Consider the following 23,418-nt stretch of genomic DNA (forward strand, 5'->3'; position numbering starts at 1 on the left):
TCTAAATAAAGGAGCCGCTAATATAAAGAGAGTGGGCAAACAGCTTTTATTTAAAAGCACGTTGCAGCGGGTAAATACTTGGTGTGTGGACCTCAGGGGACGGAGAGGGAAAGACAAGCAAACATAAGGCATGCTTCATAGTTAGGATGGGTTAGTAAAACAGCCTTCCCATGCAAGACTGTGGAGGGACGTGTTTACATCAGGAGTAGACACAAATGTTTTCTCAAGTGGCAATGTGTTTTTTTGGGGTATGACTCCCTATTTTTAACTCTTCTTTTGAAAAGAGTCTGTTGAATGTGTGCCTCAGCACACGGAGCAAATAGCCGTTCTCTTTATAGACTGATGGCTGGATAAACCTTCAGGGAACAGAACCATAGCTTATCCCAGTCCTGCCCATTTACTTGTGGCCCCACCAACTGGTAGAACCGAGCTGTTTCACTGACTACCAATCTAACCTTAAATCTGCTTGTCAGATGCACTGAAAGGGTATACTCTGGGTAGAAGCAAAGGAAATGCATGCTCTGCATCCACTAAGGGCTTAATTATTGCTTAAGTGGAGGTAGACTTGTTTCATGTGTTAGAATTGAGCATTTAAGAAGGTGTTTCCTACTCTGAGAACACCCAAGTTGGAGATCAGAAAAGTGCTGATTGCAGTACAAGTAAAATATTCACTGGACTGTATTGCATTTAAGCTCCAGTAAGAACTGCTGCTGAGAGTTATAACCTTGTTCTTACTGGCTTGAAATGTTAGTGGTGGTGAACAGAAAGTATCAATAGTGCCAGAGGGGAGTTTGGTCATTATAAAAGTGACTTATCCTTCTCTGAAGTGGGAATGTAGCAGAATACACATTCAAGCACCAGACAAGATGCTACTGGCTATGGTCCTTTTAATATACAGCCAGTCAATACTGTTCACTTGGAAAGTAGCTTTTGTGACCTGAACATGCATCAACTTAATATTGACTACCTTTTTTTTTTTAATTAAAAAAATAATAACAACCTCCCTCTGCCATTCTGTAATAGCTTTCACTGATGCTGAAAAGGATTCCTGCCAATGGTCACAGGACTACCTTTTTCATTTCCACCCTGAGGTGGTTCTCTGAGCTTCATCACCGTTCCAGTTTTCTTGCATCTCATCCCCAAGACTGAAGTTAACACCCCTCTGTTTTCAAGCTTCAAGGAGCCCAGGATTTTCACAGCATTGTCACCCAGCAAATCAAAAAGCTGAGCGACGGGGATAGTCAGAGAGGATGGCAGCAGTTGAATCCTCAGGATATTAGAGATCTGGAGCAAGTGGCTGAGAAAATTCCAGATGAGAGAAGAAAGCATGCTGCACAACAGCTGGTGAAGAAAAAGGGAAAGAGAACTGTCATGACAATGTTGTTTTCATAAGAGGTTCAGTTTTCAGTAGGATATAAATGGTGTGAGACCATAACTGCTTCCTTCTCTCGTCCACCCAACGAACTAACAAGCCCTTTGCTGTTATTATGTCATTTAAGGGACAAGTTTAAACTCCAGTTCTTCAAACTGCTCTGCTCAAGTTGATACATGCATTTGTGAAGATCTGTAGGAGAACCAAATGGTACTCTGACCAAGTCTGGGCTCATTCTTAGCATTTCTCCCTCTATTTTTTAAGCAACAATAATGGGGAAAAAATCTTACCACACTGATTCTGTATTGTCTTGGTGGTGCTAGTGAAGTCAAGAATAAAGTATTCTTGAGATATTCCTGATTCCATGCTAGAGGTCAGCTTCAGGGTGCGCTTAGTCAAACAGCTACAGCAATTTATGATGATCCCAGTCCTTAACTATTCTAGCCTAGTAAAGCAGCCAGCAAAGCTGGTAGAAGTAAATGTGGGTAACTCAGAGGCTGTAATTCAAAAATCCAAGCAACATAAACACATAGACAGGACTGAACAGTGACAGTGGAGGCAGAGACCAGCTTTTCCTTCTGAGCCCCTTCTGCAAATGCACATACAGTAAAGGAATAGGGAACGAAGACATACAAGATGCTGATCTCTAACACTCTTTCAGATTATCTTTTGGGATTTGTATGAAGTGTAAAAGGATTAGGAGTGCAACATCTACAAGGGGACTTCTGGCTCCAGCTCTTACCAAGAAAGGGAAGAAACAAGTCTAAATTTTGTTACATATTCATTTTAAGAAATCTGAAGCAGCTTTTAAGAATACGTAGTATCAGTGTTCTCAAACCATGCAAATCGAAGGAGAGTTTCTAGATACAGTTGAGCTAAACCCCTAATCTTAGAGAAGGTAGCAATTTTCATTGTTTCAAATGTGATTCTCTAGGAGACTTTGCAAATATGCATATATACCTTTAATAACGTATATATACACGTTTATATCTGTACAATCTTGTATTACCTTTAGCCTGGTCTATAACAGGATTCATTCTTACTCAAGAGGCAGGGGAGTCAGGCAGAGGGAAAAAAATAAGAACTGAGGCACGAAAGCAGTAGATATGCAAAGAGATAAGCTGGTCACGCTACTCACCATCATGATGTTACAAAGAGCACTCTTCTCATTGTGAGAGGATCTTATCTTCTGTTTCTGAGACCAGCTGTCTGAAACTGCAGGGAAGAAAAAAAAGTTTGCTTTTGGCTTTTTCGTTTTGAACTTAGAAAAGCAAATCTAGGCCTCATTTTTCCCATAGGCCCACCTGAACATGCATCCTCTTGAAATTCTGTACAGGATGTGTCATTCTGGTTTTCATCCTCTGCTGGTTCATCTTCAAATTTGGAATCAGACTCATCAGAAGATTGTTTCTTTGTTTCTACTGCGTGGGGTATCTGTTCTACAAACAGATTTTAAAATACCATGTGAAGTATCTGTATGTGACATTTTTTGTTCTAGCTGCAAGCCTTGTACGTTCTATCTATGAGCTGGACAAGGTTTTCTGAATCCCTTTCACCTGAAATGAAGGATTTCCAAGCCCAACTAGGCAATAAGAGGCCTGTAGAAGTGTTTTATTTACCATTTTATTTATTAACCAATTAGATTGTAACCAGCAACTATCTTAAAGGAGGGGCTAATATAATGCACCAGTTGTTTTTTTTTCTCCACTTATGCCTGATGTAAAGAGGCATAAAATAAGTGGATATGACTTAATCAAGAAGACGTTAAAAAGAGCACTGTTCTATTTTGTTCTCTTAAGAGTGATTTAGAAGCACTTCAATGCTCTAGTTCTACAAGCACACGAGTACGTCAAAATTTAGTAATGCAACTAGTCTTACTGATTGGAGTTTAGAGCTTTTATATAAAAGAGGGCCTTAGAGGCCTGGTGCCAATAGCAGTCATCCTAGGGCCAGATATTATAGAAGTAAATGCAGTACACACAACCTGAAGATTTCTATTAAGACATGAAAATATTCCAGAGTTGCTGTGTCCAGACAAAAGCTGACGCCCAAGCACAGCATAAGCATGTGGCATAGCTACCCCTTAGCCACACAAAATACATACACCATTTTCTTCTGTTTTTCAAAAATCAGAAGTAAGCCATGCCTATACTGCTCAGGGTAGTTTTGTACCATTATCACAGCTTCATATGCCTGCATTCTTTAATTACTATCATTGCTTATCCACAAGAGCACACTTGAGTGTGTAGAGAAACAGCTAGCAGCAAGCAGAGACTTCTATGAGCATCAGCTACAGGTTAAGCCCAAAAAATGGGAGCTGAGAGTAAGAACTGCAACGACCACACACATGCAAGATAGGAAAGGAGGGAAAAACATAAGCCTCAGTTGTGGTGAATGCCTTTTGTTCCACTGCTGCCTGTGGGCCCAAAGGAATTGTTTTCTTGTCATTACTCCTATGGGACCTATTATAGGACTGGTTGCCATAATGCTAAGTAAGAACTGACTGCACCAAATAGAAGTAAAAATTTATTTAAAGTTTGTTGAAGTCAAGTTTTGTTCTTATTTCCCTTCCTATAGCTGTCCTGCAAAGGCAGAATTGCTGCTTTTGAACATATGATTTATTCCTCAGCTGCAATTGCTTACGCTCCAGGATTAGCAAAACCAGCAAAGCTTTATCCCCAGGAGTACATCACCAAGCCTATTATTAGCCTAAATCAAAGCCTGTTAGTAGTTATTGACATGTTAGAAATAAGAATCAGCACCAGATCAGAAATAGATGCACAATACACAAATAAATGAAAATGCATGTCCTGCTCCCTTCAAAAACAATTTTAATCTGCCTTAACATTACTAAGAGAATCCTTTAACAGCTCCCCTGGTAAAGTCTGCTCCCTCCCCTAACACACAGAGAAGAACTATATAACAGTGGTGTTTGAAAGCATACAAAATTATTGGGTTAGGTTTTTTCTTGTTTTTCTTTGGGGGCAGGGAGGGGGGGATTTTTTAAAATAGAAATATTTACTTGTCCTTTACCCTTCATACATTAAATTATGTCTGAGAAAAAGGGAAAGGAAGAACAGCTGACAGTATTTAGTTTTCTTATAAGCATTTTTAACAGAAAGACATAACAATTTGAATTTAATTTTTCCTATGTCACCAATAGTACTAAAAAAAAACTATCTAAAAAACTATCTCTAGTTTCCTTCTGCAATGAGTGGCATTAGGCTAAAAATAGCTCCTAGAATGCTTTAGAGATGAAGTTAATAGATAAAGTCTTTATACAAAAGCATTTATGCAGTCAACTGCAGAACTTACCTTCATTAAGTAAAAGCTGTAGCCAGATAATCATTACGATCAATAGCAATACAAACGGCAAACAAAACCAGAAGAAAAGAAGAGGAAAGGTCAGCTCGTTCACCAAAGGAACCAGAGGGTACTTCATTGCTTGCTTCAGGTTATACTAGGTTTAGAACAGCTTGCTTGTTCTACTTTACCAACTACCTTTTAATAACTCTCGTTGCATCACTGTCTTAATCACAAGAGGACCGCTAATATTCTCAGCATAGATAGCAGAATGGACAGCCCTCTAAGAGCAAAGAGGGAGTAAAAAGGATTACGTATGGGTTAAGAAGGAGAAGTGAGAAAACATCTGATTTGATTGTCCTTCCTTCAGCTGGTAATTAAAGGATAGAAAGCCTTGAAGGCTTATGTTAAAATGGCCGTTAAAGGTACGCTTATAATTTCTGATACAGAGGAGATAACCAAGCACTTGAACTGCTGCTTGGAACTGGGTAACAAAGGTGACTTTTGAGAAACCAATAAAACAGACTTGCAGAGCTGTTTAGAAGATGACTACTATCTAGTTAAAAAATACCTATCCCAGGTGCTCTCATTGGACATGGATTACATATATGTCCCACATTAACATGGACTCTATTTTTAACCTTGTCTGTATCTTTCAATCTGTTAGTGAATCCACCAGGAAAATAAACTTTCATATTTTAATTGACTTTCTATTTCCCTTCATTCCAAGAAAGGCAAGCTAGCATGTCTCATGGGACGTGTCTATATACATGTTTCTTAATAAAGAAGTTTAGTAGTAATTGAAGAAGAAGCAGATATATAGCCTTGGTTACTTAATATCACTTCTGCAGCAGTAGACAAACCAGTTAACCTGTCTCTGTTTCTCCCTCAATAAAATAAAACCATTATCTATCACTTACCTTATGGGGGGGGGGGGGAGCGGTTGTTTGGCAAAATTAATTGTTTGTGTAGCTCTCAGAAAACCTTGGATAAGAGCAGCTATGTGAGTGCACATTATGAATGATTGCATGCATTTAATGTTCTTGCTTGTGTGCATGTGTTTGTTTTCACATAGTAACAGCCCCTTGAAATGAGCCTTTTAATCCAAAGATCTAAATGAACTTTACAAATTCTTATTAGTTCATGTTAATAACAACCCCATGTGATAAAAGACAGCTATTATACCTACTTTGTGCATTGGGTAAACAAGTAAGAAAAGCCATTAATGACCTGAGCTTCAAGGATGCTAAATATTTGCAGTCCCCATTTCACATAGTAGGAGTTGTAGGTACTTGGCATTTCTGGATGGATGGGATGTTAGTGGTTAATCTGCAAAAACAATGACAAGAGTGACAGCAGAATCCAGGAGTTTTAGTAGTAACATGTTTCTCCTAGTCATAAGTGCATCTAAACTTCAAATGTGCAGAAAATCCCAATGTAAAAGGAAAATGAAAAAAAAAAAAAGAATTCAAACTTATCGTAGAATATGAAAACATGTGGATGCACAATTTTAAATTCAAAAGGCTGAAAAGGAAAACAATGACAGAAGACTAACCCAGGCACACCCATTCAAAACAGAGAGCTGTTAAAGAAAACATCTGATTTCTCATGCCTACCTTGTTATATCCAGAGTGGTGCTGTTACCAAAGTGAGACACTTGAACCTCTCAGGGTATATCCTGGTTCTTCACTAAGCTAATCACTCGCTGCTACATTTTGGGAGAATGGGGTAGTTGTTCCCATTCAGTTTTGTGGGTGTGTTGCAAGCTTGCCTTTGCAGCAGGACACTTTCCATTTTGCATGCTTGCCTCTTCCAAGCAGGAACAGGGGCACAAGTTCAGCAGTAGTCAGTGGAAAAGGAGAGGACATCTCAGCAGCAGCAGCTTGCAGCCTTCTAAATGTGGTACCCTGTTTTAGCAGAAAGAGATGAAAGTTGAACTACAAGGCTTTGAGGAAACGCATGTTACATATGTGTGACTTTCCAAAGGCAGCCTGACATAGGACAGGTAGCACAGGGCAGCTACTGTCACCTAGATCAGAGCAGATGTTGCTCTTCAACTTGAAAAAGGTCACGCAACTACGTGAAAAGCGTGATTAGACCATCTGATGTTGAGCACACAAATTCGGGAAGTAACACCTGCTGGGAGGGGTTACTATTAGTACCTGGCAGGTGAATTTTGAAGCTTGTAAGCTACTAGTGTTCCTTAATAAATAGTGATTAATAAAAGCTGAGCTTGAGGGTCCTGCCCTTCAAAGCCTTGAAGTGGCACAGGACCCTCCAAGTGTGGTAATTAGTATATGGATGGACAAATGAGTATCTTGGTGGTAATTAGTGCCATTATACCTGTTTAGAGGCTGCATTCCCTGATGTAATGTTTCTTTTGAAGACAGTTATCAAGTCCTGCTGTTAGCTATTACTGCATTAGGTGATGCTGCGTTAGTGTGAGGGTCAGTCACACCTCAGCTGCCCCACTGCCAACGCTGGAGTTGCTATGAGGGGCACAGGCCCTCGGCCACCCTCCTCAGCTCTGTGAGAAGCAGAACGGCTCGGGTTGGAAGGGACCTCAAAGACCACCGAATTCCAACCCCCTGCCACGGGCACGGACACCACATCAGGTTGCTCAGCGCCTCATCCAACCCGGCCTCGAACACCCCCAGGGAAGGGGCACCCACAGCCTCTCAGGACAACCCCCCTCTGAGTGCAAAACCCAGGACCTGCCGCCTCGGGCGCCTTCCCGAGGCAGAGCGGCCCCGGAACGGCAGGCAGGGCCGGCGCTGCCGGCCGGAGGCAGCGGGGAGCGCTCAAAATGGCGGCGGGCCGGGTGTTCGCCTTCCGCGACGCGCGCTGGGCCCCGGACCCGGTGCTGGCGCCGAGCCCGGCCGTGCGGAGCCCGCAGCCGGTGCCGCTGGTGATCGACAACGGCTCCTTCCAGACGCGGGCGGGCTGGGCGGCCGCCGACCCCTCCGTCCCCGCCGAGCCCCTGCTGCGGTTCCGTTCGCTGGCGGCTCGCAGCCGCGGAGCCCGAGGCGGGGCCGGCGCCGAGACTCAGGTGGGCAACGACCTGGGCAGCCCCGAGCCGCTGCGCTGGCTGCTCCGCTCGCCCTTCGACCGCAACGTGCCCGTCCAGCTGGAGCTGCAGGAGCTGCTCCTCGACCACGTCTTCCAGCGCCTCGGCGTCTCCTCGCAGGTACCGCCCGGGGGAGCCCCGTGGAGCCCCCGTCGTGGGGCCGAACGGGACGGGCACGGCCCCGCAGCCTGCACCCTGCTGCTGCCCGGGGCCCCACGGTGTCCCCCGGGTGCCTTCAGCCCCCCGCGGTCCGAGGGTTTCTCTGCAGCCCCCCCGGGGGCTGCGATGAGGTGCTGGGTGTGAAAGGGAAGCGGCGGGGGCCGGCTGCCCGCGGGGAGGTCTGGGCAGGGCGTTGGCAAAACCGGCATCGGAGGCCGGTGTGTGAGGTAGGGCCTGAAAATGACTGACTTGCCGTGGTGACTTTAGCAGGGGTTGGACTCTGTGAGCCCCGTGGGTCCCTTCCAACTCGGATATTCTGGGCGTGTGGTCAGCTCCCATCCACTGCTTGGTTTGTGTGCCCAGCAGAACTGAGGCTTGTGCCAGCTCTGTGACACAAAAGCTTTGCCTAGGGCTGAACTAAGCCCCCACCAGTTTTCAGTCACCTTTTGCCTCCTCGTTCCACGGATTTTTCTTTATGTGGATCTTTAACAGTTTATATATGCTTTAAACATCCATTTTTCTCTACTTTTAGGAGTGTATTCCTTGGTTGAATTAAAACTGAAAACCCTGCTATAGACTTTTTTTTCCCCATAAGTGCTAGGTGTAATTTAACTTAAGCATTCAGTAGCCTGCACATGAAGTGCTTTCTCCTTGCTGTTTTGGAGGAGTTGTTGCTGATCTTTAAAAGGAGAAGGAAGGATGAATATCTGTGGATTTTCTCATTGTCCTTTCATATGTTTCTTTTCTCTTGTCTTTTACAGGGTTGTGTTGATCATCCCATTGTTTTGACAGAAGCAGTGTGCAATCCGCTGTATTCAAGGCAAATGATGTCAGAGCTCCTCTTCGAATGTTATCAGGTTCCGAAAGTGTCCTATGGTGTAGATAGCTTGTATAGTTTTTACCACAACAGAAGGCAGAACTGGCCCTGCAGTGGTTTGGTGATATCTTCAGGCTATCAGTGTACGCATATTTTGCCAGTCCTAGAAGGCAGGTGAGTTCTTGGTGTCTTAAGTACAGTGCAGCCTCTTTGTCAGTCGTGTATTTTGATCACTGAAAAAAATCACTGTTCCTCTAGCATTCAGCGTTCCAATTCCTGCAGCACATGTTCTTATCAGTCTTAATTTATAGTGAAGAGGAAAAGCTAGGTCTTCAGATTTCGTGAAGTTCTGTTGAATTTTGAATTGAAAAAGCAGTGCTGTCCTTGTACAGAACTTATTTTTAATTACTATTCACGCATAGATCCGTACTTTCAAATGCAGACAGGGATATCTGTCTTAAGTAAGATCAGATATTAAAAAGCATATTGAATTTGAAGTAGCGTTGGGACAAAATAAAGCGTTCTGTGAGATTTCTGCAGTCCTTAAGACTTCTCTCATTGTGATTGTGCGGCTACATTGTTTTTGTGTTTTTATTTTTATAACCCTTACTGCAGGAAGGGGCTTTATGACATCCAGCAAAGCTTTCAGATTTTCAAAGCTTACACCTGGCCATTTGCAAAGTTTTATAGAGGTTAGAGGGATTACTTACAGTTGCACAGAACTGTAACTTCCCTCCTTAAAATAAAGCAATGTCTTTTGTTGCTGTGACTGAAATTATTATTGTTGTTTTCAAAGCAGAGTCTTTCAGAATGCATCTGCAAACAAAGCACTGCTTACAGTTGTTGCCTGAGAAAAATAATAGATTTTTCAGAGAAATGATTCTTAAAATATTTCCATGTTAATAATAATCTGTACACTTGATCATATTGAAAACGAGTTATGCTGAATGAAGCAGGAGGTCTGTTTTACAGTGAACTTTTAGATCTCTTCAGTTCCAGTTGTTTCCCTTGCGTTTTCAGGTTGGATGCTAAAAACTGCAAACGTATTAATATTGGAGGGTGTCAAGCAGCTGTATATCTTCAACGCCTCCTACAGCTGAAATACCCTGGACATTTTGCTGCCATCACTCTCAGTCGCATGGAGGAAATACTTCATGAGCATAGCTACATTGCAGAAGACTATATTGAAGGTAAAAACACTTTATTAATCACAAAATACCCTTCACTGAACTGTAGATCTGAACTGATTGTTCTCAAATTGGCTAGGATTCAGGCACAAATGCTCTATTTTGCTTTCTTTATGGAGGTCTTTCTTTTAGTCTATTACACAGGAAAAGCTTGTCAACAGTTTCAAGAGTTCTGTACCATTTCATGAAACAAAATTGAATTTTAGAAATCCTTTCCATATTAGGTCAGACTCCTCCGTGAATGATAATAGATTATTGCAGATGAAAATATTTTAAAACAAATGTATAAGGAGTTTTAATCCCCACAAAATGTTCAGTTGGTTAGGATTGTTTCTGCATCTGATGACATTCCTCCTTTTTTTTTTTGCATGTCTGTTTTAAGGTTTCCAAAATTATAGAGGACAATTCTCACGACTTTTTGTGAATTAAATAAGTTTTAAAATCTCCATGATAAATGTTGTCTGAAGTAGTGGCCGTAGAATAGCATTTTCTTGAATTTGTCACGAAAGAGCCTGCAGGAGTTCTAAATGTGTGAGAACTCTCCCTTACACTGGGAGGGGAGAAGAGACATTAGTGTGCACTTCCCACTTCTTAGTGCTTTGTTTACTTCACCCTGGAGAACAGAGTGCTGAGAACCATTTGCACTGGGTGTGCGACTGGAAGGCAGTGATCTGAAGAGGTAGCTAAATAAGGGGGCAGCTTCCAAGAGGTGGACAGGATCCTAGGCTGGACTGTTGTCTTCTTTCTTTGAAGTCTGAACTTAGCATGGAGTGTACACACATGTGAATCACTCTGTTCAACCTGGTAAAACAGTTCCTTTACTCTCAAAATATTCAGAACTACAGAAGTGGCGGTCCCCAGAGTACTATGAGAACAACGTGCACAAGATGCAGCTGCCTTTTTCTAACAAGCTACTGGGAAGCACCCTGACATCCGAGGAAAAGCAGGAGAGGAGACAGCAGCAATTGCGTAGGCTTCAAGAACTCAACGCGCGCCGTAGAGAAGAGAAGCTGCAACTCGACCAAGAGAGGCTGGACAGACTACTGTATGTACAGGTAACGATGGCAGTTTTCTGTGTAGTCATTTGGGAGAAGTGTAGGTTGCTCTCAGAGCTTTACCCAAAGGTTCTGTGTCACTGTAAAGGAGCTGTAACTGTCCTGTGCATTTTCTGATACATAACTTCAAGGTTAATTGCAGCATAAGAAAAGTTGATTGATGCAGGTGATGCTTGCAGGTTCTGAATAGTACTTCTGTGAAGTATTTTGCTTGCTGTTGAAGCATGTACATCCGTAATTTATCATAATGAAGGCAAAGTTTATGTACATGCATAGTTGATTTCCACGTGGAGTTCATCACAAGCAGCTCTAATCTGTCTGTAGGAGCTTTTAGAAGATGGTCACATGGATCAATTCCACAAAGCTTTGGTGGAGCTGAACATGGACTCTGCAGAAGAACTTCAATCTTATATCAACAAATTGAGCCTGGCCGTTGAACAAACAAAGCAAAAAATCCTACAGGCAGAAGTCAATATTGAAGTGGATGTTGTGGACAGCAAACCAGAGGTATAATGTTTTCACCATTCTTATCTCTGAGAGAATTAAGTTTGTGCCTTAAAATGTGCCCTTTCTATAAATAGCCGTATTATTGATGAGGTAAGCTTTTCCTTTAACACACTCCTTGTTAATTGGGCAACTGCTCCTCATTTCCACCTTTCCTAGCAGTTACAGAAAGAAAGTTTTGGTTGTGTGCCTGAAATCACTAACCTTTCTTGTGCTGCTCTGCACAGTTGTCTGGGACGTACCTTATAGCTGGATTCCATGTAGTTCTAAGCATAATATTTAGGCTTCATGGCACTAGTTAAAGTGTTACTGCTATGTGAAATCAGCAAGTTTCCTCAAAGATTTCTTGACTAGCTTTAAAAACCTGGGGGTGGAAAAAGGAAAATAGCCCTAAAAGGGAAAATAGCCCTAAAAGGTAAGCTAAGTCCGAAGGTACTGCTCCCTTTGTACTTACTGCTGGCAGCATGTACCAGCTGGTGGCCTTACTTCAGGGTGACTTGGTTTGGGGGTTGTAAATGCAGCAGGTAACACACCGATCTTGGTCATACTGCAAACCAATCTGTCTTTACTTTTGCATTGCTTCTGGTGAACTAATTTTTAATGATTCTATGATTCTGACATACCAGGCTTTACTTTTTTCAGTGTGTGAGAATTAATGATGCGGCATTTTGATTATAACGTCTTGAGATTTAAGTACTTAGAGGTCAAACAACCATCCTTAAATGTCTGTAGCCTAGTATTAAAGATACAGAAGAACTATTAAGTTGTGTTTTTTTCAATGTGCATTTGTTCTTTTCTTTTGGGTGCAGGGAACTGCATGCTAAACAGCTAACCCTTTGCTTTTGTTTTGGCTATGTTTGGTGCAATTAAGCAGCATGCTTTATTCTTTTTAATTAACAATGAAAGATTAATTGCTAGGCTTGGTTGTCGGAGGTTCCTTGAAGAAGAGAAGCTTACTTGTCTGCTTTGCCAGGCTAACACAGGCCCAGCATATACCAGTTCTAAAACATTGTCTAAGACTGCTTGTACGTTTGCTATTAATTGCCTTTCAAGTTGTGTAAAACCTTTTTTAGTTTTAGTCTTTGTTCAGGAAAAGGTAGAGAAGAAAACAGAAAAATGAAGGGTAGAGGAGAGTGGTGCCAGATAGAGGAGTTCTCATGTTTTATTTAGCAGTTGAATATAGCCAAAACTAGCAGGTGAGCTGGTTTCTTCTGGGTTCTGCTTCCCCTGTCCTTATCAGGAAAGTTTGTGTCAGAATCAGGAGGACTATAGTTGAGCAGAATGGAGGTGGATCGTGGGTTTTATACTTCTGTCGAAAGAAAACATAGAAAGAGACTACCAGCTCCAGGTGGCTGTGCCCATGTCCCAACATGTCCATTTTGGATCCCACACTCCTCCTGTTTACTAGGTGTAGTCTCAGACCTTAGAGTTAATTGGCAAGCCTTTCTGATTGTTTCGCGCTTTGTGAAAAAGCGTACTGTTATCACCAAATCCCTTTGTGAAGACAGGCTGTCTCTCCGTGCTTGTATAAAGGAGACTAAAAGCTAATTATGTTGTCCCGGGGTCTGTGCCAACTTTTCAGCTGAATTGTGTTTTTTTCCTGTTGCTTTTTTTTTGTGGGCAGGGGGTTAGAAGACAGAAATATTGGGGACAACTTCAGGTGACTACTGTTTGCTGTAACAGTCAATACAACTTAAACTTCAGTTTTGAGGAGCTGCTTGTTTTTTAAATGAGGTAAACTTCAGAAGGCTTAAATGATCTAGCTGTATCCCATGCTGGCATTGCTTGCTAAATGTTGCAACAAGTGTTTGTTTAAAAAAAGTAAAATGACAAAACCAAACCCTTAGCAATAAAATCCAAAAGCTATTTCATTAAAATTTAGAAATAAATGAAATAATTGAAGAATTGTCCCCACTTCACTACAGCGCTCTAGTCGTAAGTGATACTTTTCATTACAGAGGAGCTTTGGGAGCAGCTTCGTGTCTGCGTAAAATGCAGGTTTTTTTAGTATTGCCCATGTGCAAATGCTAGGCAGTTGAAACTAGGCAACTGTCAAAAACTGTGCTAGCTTTGTAGCTAGCAAATATTTGTTTTCCAGTCCCACACAAGCAGAGCAGGGAATTAAATGGTAATTAGAGCAGTGAGAGGTGCTGGGAGAGCACCAAGTTTCAACCAACTTAAAGAGCTATTTTAATACGTTGTTATACTGGGGAGTATGTTGTACTGTACAGCTAGGCTATGGTCCTGGCAGTCAGCCTGTTGACTAAGGCCTTAAATTTCTGAGCTGACCTCAAGATAACTGTTTTTAAAAGTGCTTGATTTTTACGTTTTGAATGTATTTCTTAACGCCTCTTTTCTAGGTTGGTCATCCTTTTGTTTTTTTCTTCAGTGCTGAAGAACAGCATATTCAGTTTCAAGTGTGTTAGAGAGTGAGATTGAAGGGAATCAGGGCTGAGTTTTCCAAGTGTCACCAGAATTGAAGTCGTGTATGTGCCTAGCACATCTGAGCTAACCTACTGTACCCTTCTCTGTTTCCAGACCCCTGATTTGGATCCACTGGGCAGTGAACAGTCGCTGGAGGATGTGGAAAGCATTAACGAGTTTGAACCTTTATTTGCTGAGGACCAGCCCGAAGTTGAGAAGCCTGTTGCTACAGTACAGGTTTGAATTCTTTACCTACTTCTCATGTCAGAGGTTACTGCCTACTGGTTGTCTAGCTAGCGTGCTAACATTTCTCCAAATACAGACAATGTCTGCTCTTGGGAGAGATGCTTAACCCTCCGAACAGTACACCAAGAGGAGAAATGCTCGCCATCGTAACTGATGGTTTGGGGCATGAATATCCCCACTCAGCTATCTCTGGAGGCAGTGCACGTTGTAGCAGTTCCGTGCTCTTAGGGAAAAAGTCCCGCTTAAGTTTTTGTGCTTGTGACCCGTAACCCAATATCACGTCGCAGTGAACAAAACTTTCAGTTGGTAAGGGTGAGCCATAGAAATGAGTGGCAACAAATGGGGGGGTTGGGTGGGAGAATAAGAGAATTCCATTTTCCTTAACCTCGTGTAGCCTTTTACAGCGTTGTCCTTTCTGTGAGATCATGATTGGTTTTTTGTAAAGCATTGTTTGAAAACTTCTAGTTCTAGAACGTTACTATTCTTCAGCATAATTTTCTACTACTCTTCCATCTTGTTTTTAAAGCCCGTGTTTAACCTGGCAGAGTACCACCAACTCTTTCTTGGCACTGAAAGAATCAGGGCTCCGGAGATTGTCTTCCAGCCCTCCCTGATAGGAGAAGACCAGGCTGGTATAGCAGAAACTATGCAATATGTCCTTGAGAGGTGAGTTTACAAAGCTAATAGGCACTTTCTTCAAACAGGATGATCTTGTTTTGATATCAGCTTTTGCAATACTGGTGGTTACTTAAAAAGAACTTGAGAAATATGTTTGAATAGTTCTTTTTGGTAGGCTTGAGCATTGCAGGTTAGAGGTGTCTTTCTGTTCTGAAGGCCACATGTGAATCTCTAAGTCAGTGGTCTCCAAACCTTTTTGATCATGCACCCATATAGTTTAAAAAAAAAAAAAAAGGCACAGAGCCCCAATATACGTATAAATATAAGTTACAGATATGTGATGCTCTGCTAACATTATGTAGATTGTAAAACACGATAGAAATTAAAAAAGGATGAAATGTCTTCTTAGTGCTACGAAAATTAGTTTTAGTCCCCTCAGTGCAACAAAGATACTGAGTTGATGGAATGCGTTCAGAGAAGAGCAACAAAGCTGCTGAAGGAACTAGGAAATAAGATGTATAAGGAGTGGCTGAGGGAATGGGGGTAGTCTGGAGAAGCAGAAGCTGAGGGGAGACCTCATTGCTCTCTAAAACTGCCTGAAAGGAGGTTGTAGGGAGGAGGGTGTTGGTCTCTCTTCTCAGGGGACAACTGATAAGATAGGAGGAGACAACCTCCAGTTATGCCAGGGTAGGTTTAGACTAGATATTAGGAAGAATTTCCTCATGGAAAGGTAGTGGGCATTGGAACAGGCTGCCTGGGGAAGTGGTCAGTCACCATCCCTGAAGGTATGTAAGAGATGTGTGGATGTGGTGCTCAGGGATGTGTTTTGGTGGTGGCCTTGGCAGTGTCTGGTTGAAAGTTGGATCTGATGATTTTAAGGATCTTTTCCAACATAAATGATTTGGTGATCCTGAGGAAGAATAAATACTTTCTTCCCACATACCAATGGATTGTCTTGCACACGTCCCACTTCGGAAACTACTGGTACGAGTTGTAGAGGGAAACAAAGAACCCCCGTAAATATCCATCCCCTGAAACAATAAGCTAGCAGTCTGTTGTTTTGTAAGACCAAAACCGTCTGTGGTGTTTGTAAGGTACGATATAGGCACACTGGCTGGACAACTATTTCCAGCCAACTTAACATTAGCAAATGTAGCCCCTCAAACTGTGTGAACGTAAGAGGTTGCATTTTCTGGAAGGCAAGAATTCCAGATCTGCTGAGTTGTTGATTTATGGGGCTTTGGTTCAGAGGGCTTTAAGGGTTTTCTTCTGCCACCCCAGGAATTTTCAGAAACCAAATGAGCACAGGGTTTCATGCTGGTGAAGTGAAGGAAGTTTCTCAAAGCGAATCTTGAAGGCAAGCTATCAGTGTTTTCTCCATAGCTGTTCAGTTCATAGGAATATTGTTCTTGGAAAAGGCTAAGTTCTTTTGTTCCTTGTAGGTATCCAAAGGAGCAGCAAGCTATTCTTGTCCAGAATGTTTTTCTCACTGGTGGAAATGCGATGTACCCTGGACTGAAAGCCAGAGTTCAGAAAGAACTCCTCGAAATGAGGCCGTTCCAGTCATCTTTTCAGGTGTGTGTACTGACAGATGAACAGACTGTTCACAAAAACATCGTGTGTTGAAAAGTATTCCTGTCTGGGAGAGGTATGGAGTGAGTGCACTTAGAGCATGGGGTGGAGAATGTTTCATGCCCGGGCATATGACAGCTTTGACTTCAGAGGATGATGATGAAGCAAAGATACAGTTGATGTCTGAATAAGTTAGCAGGAGTGGGGTTGCCTTGGAAAAGGAAAAGTTCCTTTAGCCAAAAGACTGTGCATGTCCAAGCAAGTACATTTGGCTGGAAATCTGCAAATTTGGACAGTTAGTAGCTGGAACAAATGATCTTTGTTGGGAATAGCGGTTGGGATGAACAGCTCATTTCAAAATGAAGTTAGCTGTTAAACTTGTTAAATGTAACAACTGTCTGGGATAGCAGATAATAGTATGTATCTTACGAACCTATCATCCTCTGCTACTTTTTCAATAGCACAATCCGAGCTGGGGAAGACCCAGAGTTTGCCATGCATTTTGTAAAAGCCTCTATTGCTGGTCTGAAACTAGCTTATGTACCAAAATCTACTACCGTCTCAAACAGCAAAACGCTTTAAATGAAGCAGGAGGAGGGAAAAAAAAGAGTAATTCTTGTGGCAGTTTGTGGTTCTGTAACACTTGCTTGGTGGAGTGACTTTTTGTAGCTCTGAGCAGGGTGTGACTGACAAACTACCATATACTTCGTAGTATTAGGAAGGATATTGCTAGTTTGGAGTCTGTAGGTTGTCTATGGGAAGAGAATGAGCTGCTTTTAATAGCACTATTTCTAACAGAATAAGGATATCTTTCCATTAAAATATGTTCTATAGCTTGGTTTTGTCAAAAATCTGTCATTTCAGATATTGCATGTGATACTTGCATGGTGTCTAGTCTAGCCTGCCTGTAACTGCAGCAGGAAAGCATTTTAAGCAGCAGTGACAGGAATCACTTAAATAGAAATGGGATCTACACCAGTGGAAAGGGCACGTGTGGTCTTTTCCCCACATACTGTGATTTCTTAGCCTGCAGTATCGCTGGAATTCACACTGGAGCACTTGATATTTTTTTGCATTACTAACAGGTCCTCCCGTGTTGGCTTCCAGCTGTGAGGGCCGGGCCGTTGGTTGTGAATGTGATAATACAGGCTTTGCAGTCTGTAGAAACTGCAGTCTCATGGTGAATTGATCTCAAGGTGAAAACACGTTAAATCCTTTCCTAATGCTCCTTTCAGAAGCACTGAATTATCAGCTGAGTCTTCTGAAATTGTGATTTGCATCACATACTATTCTAACCAGCATAAAAAGGACTTTTCTGTGTTTAGCTCTTAAACAACTTGATATTCTCCTACATTTATTGTTGTATTTTCCGTCCATCCAGGTTCACCTTGCCTCCAGCCCTGTTTTAGATGCCTGGTATGGGGCTAGGGAGTGGGCAGTGGAACACATGACCCGTGAGGAAGGCTGGATAACCAGAAAGGATTATGAAGAAAAAGGGGGAGAATATCTCAAGGAACACTGTGCTTCAAATGTTTACGTTCCCATCAGACTTCCGAAGCAGGCCCCACGGACTACAGAGGCATTAGCACCCAGCAGAGCGCTGACATCTAGTACGGGCAATCCTTGCGAGCAGGTGTAGCACAGAGCCTTTGCCACAGTCCCCCAGAGGGAGATAAAAGTGCGAAGAGAAGAGTTTACTGTGTTTTTGCAGTCTGAGCTGTGTATGGAGCACAGACCTCAGCACAAAGCATTTCATCCAGCCCCTTGAAGGGGGAGACGAGCGAGCTGCTCTGGGGCATCAGCTGGCTCGGTCATAGCACTTGCCACATGCAGTGCTGCTTCTGCATAGCACGGGAGTACGAGTCGGCCAGGAGGGACACAGGAAAAGCGCATTCCGGAGAAAAGTACAGTCTTAGGAACTTTCATAGTAAGACTCAGGGGATTTTGCAAATGTTTTACATTTTTTTATTAAAACTTACTGGTTGTATGCCGCTTTCGTTGCGTGATTCAGAAGCTTGATTTGTAGCATGCAAGGCAGTCCAGCAGGCGTCTCCCTCGCTCGTCACAGCGAGTGCTTGTCGGGCTGTGCATGCTGCTGGAGGCCAGAGGGGCTGCTCTCTGCCTCCTCCTGAGGCCCCCAGCCTTGTGTCTTGTCTGATGTCCATCCCGCTGCGTGCTTTCCGCTAAAATTCTGCGCAGTCAGTGGGATTCTGGATACTTCCTGAAGTTGTTGGTATTACTGACATTGGTTGAGAATGGAGACCTGACATAACGTGTGGTCCAGCTGTAATGAAAGAGCCCTCCGTAAAGCACAGTCCTGAAGGAAGCTGAGGTGTGTGTAGTCCTCGGGTGATTTTACAGGGGTGGTGGCTGAGCAGGGCAGCTCTTGGTTGGGGGGAGAATCTTCTCTGCTGCTCTTCAAAAGCTGGCTGGAAGCACCTCCACGTTAGCTGCAAAAGGCTTGTTGGTGTTCCATGATAACCCAATCCACTGGCTTCCTCCACTGGAAGCTTCTTGATAGCATATCCCCTGAAACAGTTGGTGTCAGCTTTATTGTTGCAAGGCTGGGAAATAAGAGGACTGATGCTGTGTCCCCTGCCACACCTAAGGTGGTCTCACAGTGTTGTGACAATGCCAACACTGGTGTATCAGGGTTGATCACAACTTCAGATGGTCACATTTGGCATAATAAATCCCTTCTGAGCTGCTTGCAGTCTAAGAGTAGATGATGGTCATCAAAAGTCTAGCAATAAAGCAAACTTTTTGCTTTACCACTGCTGTGTTTCAGTGATTTGACCTCTAATGAGTGCAGGATTTGAGTGATGGTACGTTGTTGAAAAATGCAGGCTTGCGGCCAGGCCCCTGTCCTGCTGCACAGCGTGCTCCACCTGAAATTTGACCAGGGATTCAGTTCTCACACTGAACAACTCCCTGTTGCGTTCCCAAAAGAATAATCGATGCTGAACCGAAACCCAAGCAGACCGCAGCAGTTTGGCAAGTAAGCCTCTAGTCTGGAAAAGGTAAGACTATGGGGAAAATATCCAGACCGTAATTGGAATAAGGAAAGTAAACAGGTGGTGGCTTACAGTCCCCTAAGAGCTGCAGAGCTCCAAGAGAAGTCATCTGGCAGAGGGAAAACAAAGGACGTGAGGTACTTGGTGCTGAAGCGTGGAGTTTATTGCCAGAGGATGCAATACACACGTTGCTGGATTCAGAAAGCATTACTCAGACACCTGACCTTAAGAAAAATCTGCTATCAAACACCGAGGGCACGCCCATGTGCCGGCAGTCCTGCAGTCACGCATTGCTCAGCAGGGGGAAGCGCTGTCACCTGCTCGTGGGTGGTTCCCGAGGCACACGGAGCTGGTCGCTCTCCAGGGCCTGGCCCTAGCTGGATGGGGAAGGGAGCTTGCTGCCTGCAGACGGCCTCAGATTTGGCCTGCCCATCTGTCCCCAGCTGCCTGGAGGCCTGCTGCTTTTCAGGAGTATGAAGGCAATCCTGCAGGTGTTCAAGGAATGTGGCAGAACGTGCTGTGCTGACAGCAGAAATGTTACACCCCAACCAAGTGTCTCTTCTGATCTCAGCTCGGGTGGGTGAGCTGCAGTGCAGGGTTTGATGGCCCCTTGCTGTTTGACCCCTCTGACACATCTGGTGGTCACGGCAGGAGCGGTGCTCGCGATGCAGAAACTTGTTCAGATGCTGGGAGCTGTGCAGAAAACTTCCAGAATGGAAACCTGAAAGGGTCCCTGCAGCGGATGGTTACGTTGCTTTACATGGTTGGCCAGATCATTCCAACCACTTTTTTGTAGGAATTCAAAGTCTGAGGAGTAAAGAGATGCCAGATCAGCTGCCTTAAACACCTTCAAGGAAGCATAATTTTATCGTGTCCTAAATATTAGCAGTTAATTTGTTACTTTATCCTTGTAACAGCTGGGGTAATGAATGACCTTGGGCAATACAGTTACAGCCGGAAGCTGTGCTAAATGTGTTGGTGGTCATTTAATTGCTTGGAGTAGCAATGTGAAAAGCACGGTCGTGGCAAAGCAGGATGAATTTTACCCGTTTCAGGTTTGGTTCCCTGGTACGTTTGCTGTAGTGCTACAGAAGTGGGACGAGGGTGGGATGCTGAGGGCAGGCAGGTGCAGCGGTGTTCTCTTTGACAGCAGTGTTGGCTGAAGTTCTCCTGGAGCTCCACCTCTGGGACACTTCTGTGCAGGGTTTTCTCATGCCCATGCCAGGAGCTGGGTGTCTCTTTTCCATGTAACTATCACAGGGTACACCAAACCCAAAGGGGCTTGGAACATTTCTTCTGTGCAGTGGCTTATGCCACCTTATTCCAGGAAGAGGCCAGGAAAGCACCTCCTTGTCTCTTTTTATTGGGACTTCTGTGGAATTGGAGGAACTGCTACATTGAGAAAACCAGTTATTGAAAAGAGTTCTGTGGATGGGAAACTCGAAGTGATGCCGTGAGGGCCTTTGCCAAGCGGATGTAGAGGTGCCATCGAGTGAGCTGCAGTGTAAGCAGCCCTAAAAGCTGAAGGGTGTTTGTCCTCGCAGGTGTCCTGCATGCCGACAAGGGCAGCTGCCAGGTCAGAGGTGGTCGAGTGGTTCATGGTTGGTCCTCAATACGTGAAGTTCAAAGCAAACTGTAACCTTATTATGCAACCGAGTTATCGCCTAATTGAGGTCAAAGAAGGCAAAAGTACAAGCTGCAATTCGTCAGGCTTGGCGAGCTCGTCTATTTAATCGAAACGAGAGCTCAAAATGGGTTCTACCTTTCGCAGGGTCCCTAAGATCTGCTCCGAGTGGAAACACCACGTCAGCGAGGAGCCCTGGAGACCAAACAGAGCACGTGTCTGATGTCCCAGATTTCCGTTCAAGCTGCATACAAGGGTTGCTTTTGGTCTTCAAGGCTTCTTACATTTCCTACGCCATAACGACTTCAAACACTAACCATTCCTTGCTACATCTCCGCTAGGACACCAGGATTAGAACTCTTTGCTCCAGTTATTAATCTCCAGAAGAGTTAATGTGCTGTGTAAGACAGCATGTTAGAAGAAAGAGAAGATGCCCATGAACTGTCACTTAAAATTTAGGATTATCCCTCCAGAGGCAGCCTGCAAGGATCCTGTAGCAGCCAGTCGTAAACGAGAAGTTTTGAAGCTTGTGTGGGATGAGCAGGGGAGGGCAGACTGCTGTAATGGATTTAACATTATCCCCCAAGTCAGATGGTGGGATTTCCACCCCGGTTCGACACGTCAGGCACAGAGCAGCTGTTTTTAAGTCCCATTACTCACTCCCACTGCTTCGTGCGATAGCGAGCCAGTCCCCGAGCATCAGCTTCAACAAAACTGCTCGCTCTTAAAAGGCTCAGGCTGCTGCTTGGTTTGCCAGGGATTCTTCACGCTGCATTTTGTGCCCTCTTTTCAGACACTGGGTTTGCTATATTTAGGTGATGCACACCTTTTGCCCCACTTCTTCACGTGAGCCCAGCCCTAGCTCTTAGGATGGCAAAGCGCCATAAGTTTGTTATTGTTGTTTGTTTGTTTGATTTTAATTGTATTGGGCTTTCTCCATCCCCAGGGATCTTTTTTTCTTTTTGCTTGCAATTTCCTAATGCAGTAAAGACCATAATGATAGCACTACATCAGGAGTCGGGAGACGTGCATTCGTTTTCATCTCTATTTACTCCTGACAAGCCAGTTTGTGCCCGTTTGCTTCGACCTTGGTTCCCTGTCTCAGCATCTGTAACAGCAGAATTAACCTGGGGGTCGTGCTAGCGGAGGCTTTTCACGTGGTGCAGAACTGCAGGAGACAGTAAGGGTGGTGGGAAGGCTGGAAATGGGGCTGTGGGGAAGGGCAAGGTCAGATGCAAGCGTGGGGAATGGGTCTGTGCTCATTTAATGCACATCTAGGCCAGGTGCAAGTGGAAGGTCTTCCAACCACCCATTGCCTGAAGCCGGATGAGGCAGGCAGTGGGGAAAGAATCACTCTCTATATGTTCTTTTATTCTTAAGCAATTGCTACTGATCGCTGTCAGAATATGGAACAAGCCGGATTTATGGTCTGACTCAGAAGCTTTCATGCTCTTAAAATTCCTGGTTTTAGGCAGGACAGGATTTCTTTGCCTATTAATTTATTTCAGTTGGGAGGTGAAGTACAAAGCAGCTTCTCCCTTTACCTGTCAGGAAATAAAAGTGATGTGCTGGTGCAGAAAACATCTTTTATATTGCCAATGGGATTCCTTGTAGGCATCTGGGTTCCTGCATTTCCAGGAGCTGTGAAATCAGGCTGTTAAATCAAGAGGAAGCTCATACCCAAGGGAAGCTCAGGACACCAGTTGTGGCAAGTCTGGCTGGGCTTTACAACATTTGGGTAAAAAACGTGGCTTTATTCAAACCTAGGTCACATATATTTGAGAAGAGAGAGACCTTTGGAAAGCATCTGAGCTCCTTGCATTCAGAGGACATGCGCTGGGGTAACAGGTGGTAAGCAGGTGGCTTTTACGCTGGAGCCCTATTGCTCAGGTTTTAGGGTTCAAAATGCATCAGACTGCTTGGGAGCAATGAGGTTCGGGCCTCTGACTGCCATCAGGAAGACGGCGGTGTGTTGGGTGGGTGCCTTCCTTAGGCAAGGGAGCCTCACGGACCGCCGGGTGGGAGAAATTCAGGAGGGTGCTGGTGACCTGCAGCCCCGAAAGCCTCGTAGCTGCCACGGTGGCACATGGGGCTGCTGTGTATGGGCTGTCCTGAGTGCCCCTGTGCTCAGAAGGGGCCGGAGGCTGTTGGCTGAGGCTGATTTCCCACCTCTCTAAAGTATCTCCCTCTTTCTGCACCTCTTCCTGCTGAATCCTCCGAGCTGCCCCATGCTCCCAGACCTCGCAGGGGAGGCTGTCCTGACAGAGAGGGGAGCCCGAGGGCTCGCCGCCTCTTCTGAGGCTGGCTGGGAGGCCAGGCCGAGTCTGTAACAGCGGTTTTTGGACAGCCACATCTTTCCCCTAGAGTTTGACGTGGAGATTTTGTTCTTTGGGGTGTTCTCGCTCTCTTCAAAGGAGAAGGGTAATAAATAAGGAACACGAGCCTGACTCACTGAC

At 44.1% G+C, this 23,418-nt stretch overlaps 2 protein-coding genes across 4 annotated transcripts; one reads left to right on the forward strand and one right to left on the reverse strand.

Moving 5' to 3' along the window:
• Nucleotides 1-21: 21 nt before the first annotated feature.
• ADIG (adipogenin) lies at nt 22-8,124 on the reverse strand. Of its 3 annotated transcripts, none has more exons than XM_080557541.1 (7): nt 7,390-8,124; nt 6,292-6,582; nt 5,906-6,004; nt 4,688-4,703; nt 2,677-2,811; nt 2,511-2,587; nt 22-1,341 (listed from the first exon to the last, which is right to left on the reverse strand). In XM_080557541.1, the coding sequence occupies exons 3-7, from the start codon at nt 5,972-5,974 to the stop codon at nt 1,027-1,029; spliced, it is 612 nt and encodes a 203-aa protein (XP_080413667.1). In that variant the 5' UTR covers nt 5,975-6,004; nt 6,292-6,582; nt 7,390-8,124; the 3' UTR covers nt 22-1,026. The 3 variants fall into 3 exon arrangements, with proteins under 3 accessions (XP_080413667.1, XP_080413666.1, XP_080413665.1); XM_080557540.1 differs by lacking the exon at nt 7,390-8,124 and adding an exon at nt 6,705-6,829; XM_080557539.1 differs by lacking the exons at nt 5,906-6,004; nt 6,292-6,582; nt 7,390-8,124 and having other exon boundaries at nt 4,688-5,482.
• On the forward strand, nt 7,482-19,095 carry ACTR5 (actin related protein 5; the record flags this gene model as incomplete). Its single annotated transcript, XM_080557530.1, has 9 exons — nt 7,482-7,862; nt 8,663-8,892; nt 9,739-9,908; nt 10,743-10,960; nt 11,285-11,467; nt 14,003-14,125; nt 14,661-14,800; nt 16,195-16,327; nt 17,706-19,095. The coding sequence occupies 9 exons, from the start codon at nt 7,482-7,484 to the stop codon at nt 17,961-17,963; spliced, it is 1,836 nt and encodes a 611-aa protein (XP_080413656.1). The 3' UTR covers nt 17,964-19,095.
• Between the last annotated feature and the right edge of the window lie 4,323 nt (nt 19,096-23,418).

This window comes from Anser brachyrhynchus (assembly GCF_964034855.1).
Source record: "Anser brachyrhynchus genome assembly, chromosome: 16".
NCBI lineage: Eukaryota > Metazoa > Chordata > Aves > Anseriformes > Anatidae > Anser > Anser brachyrhynchus.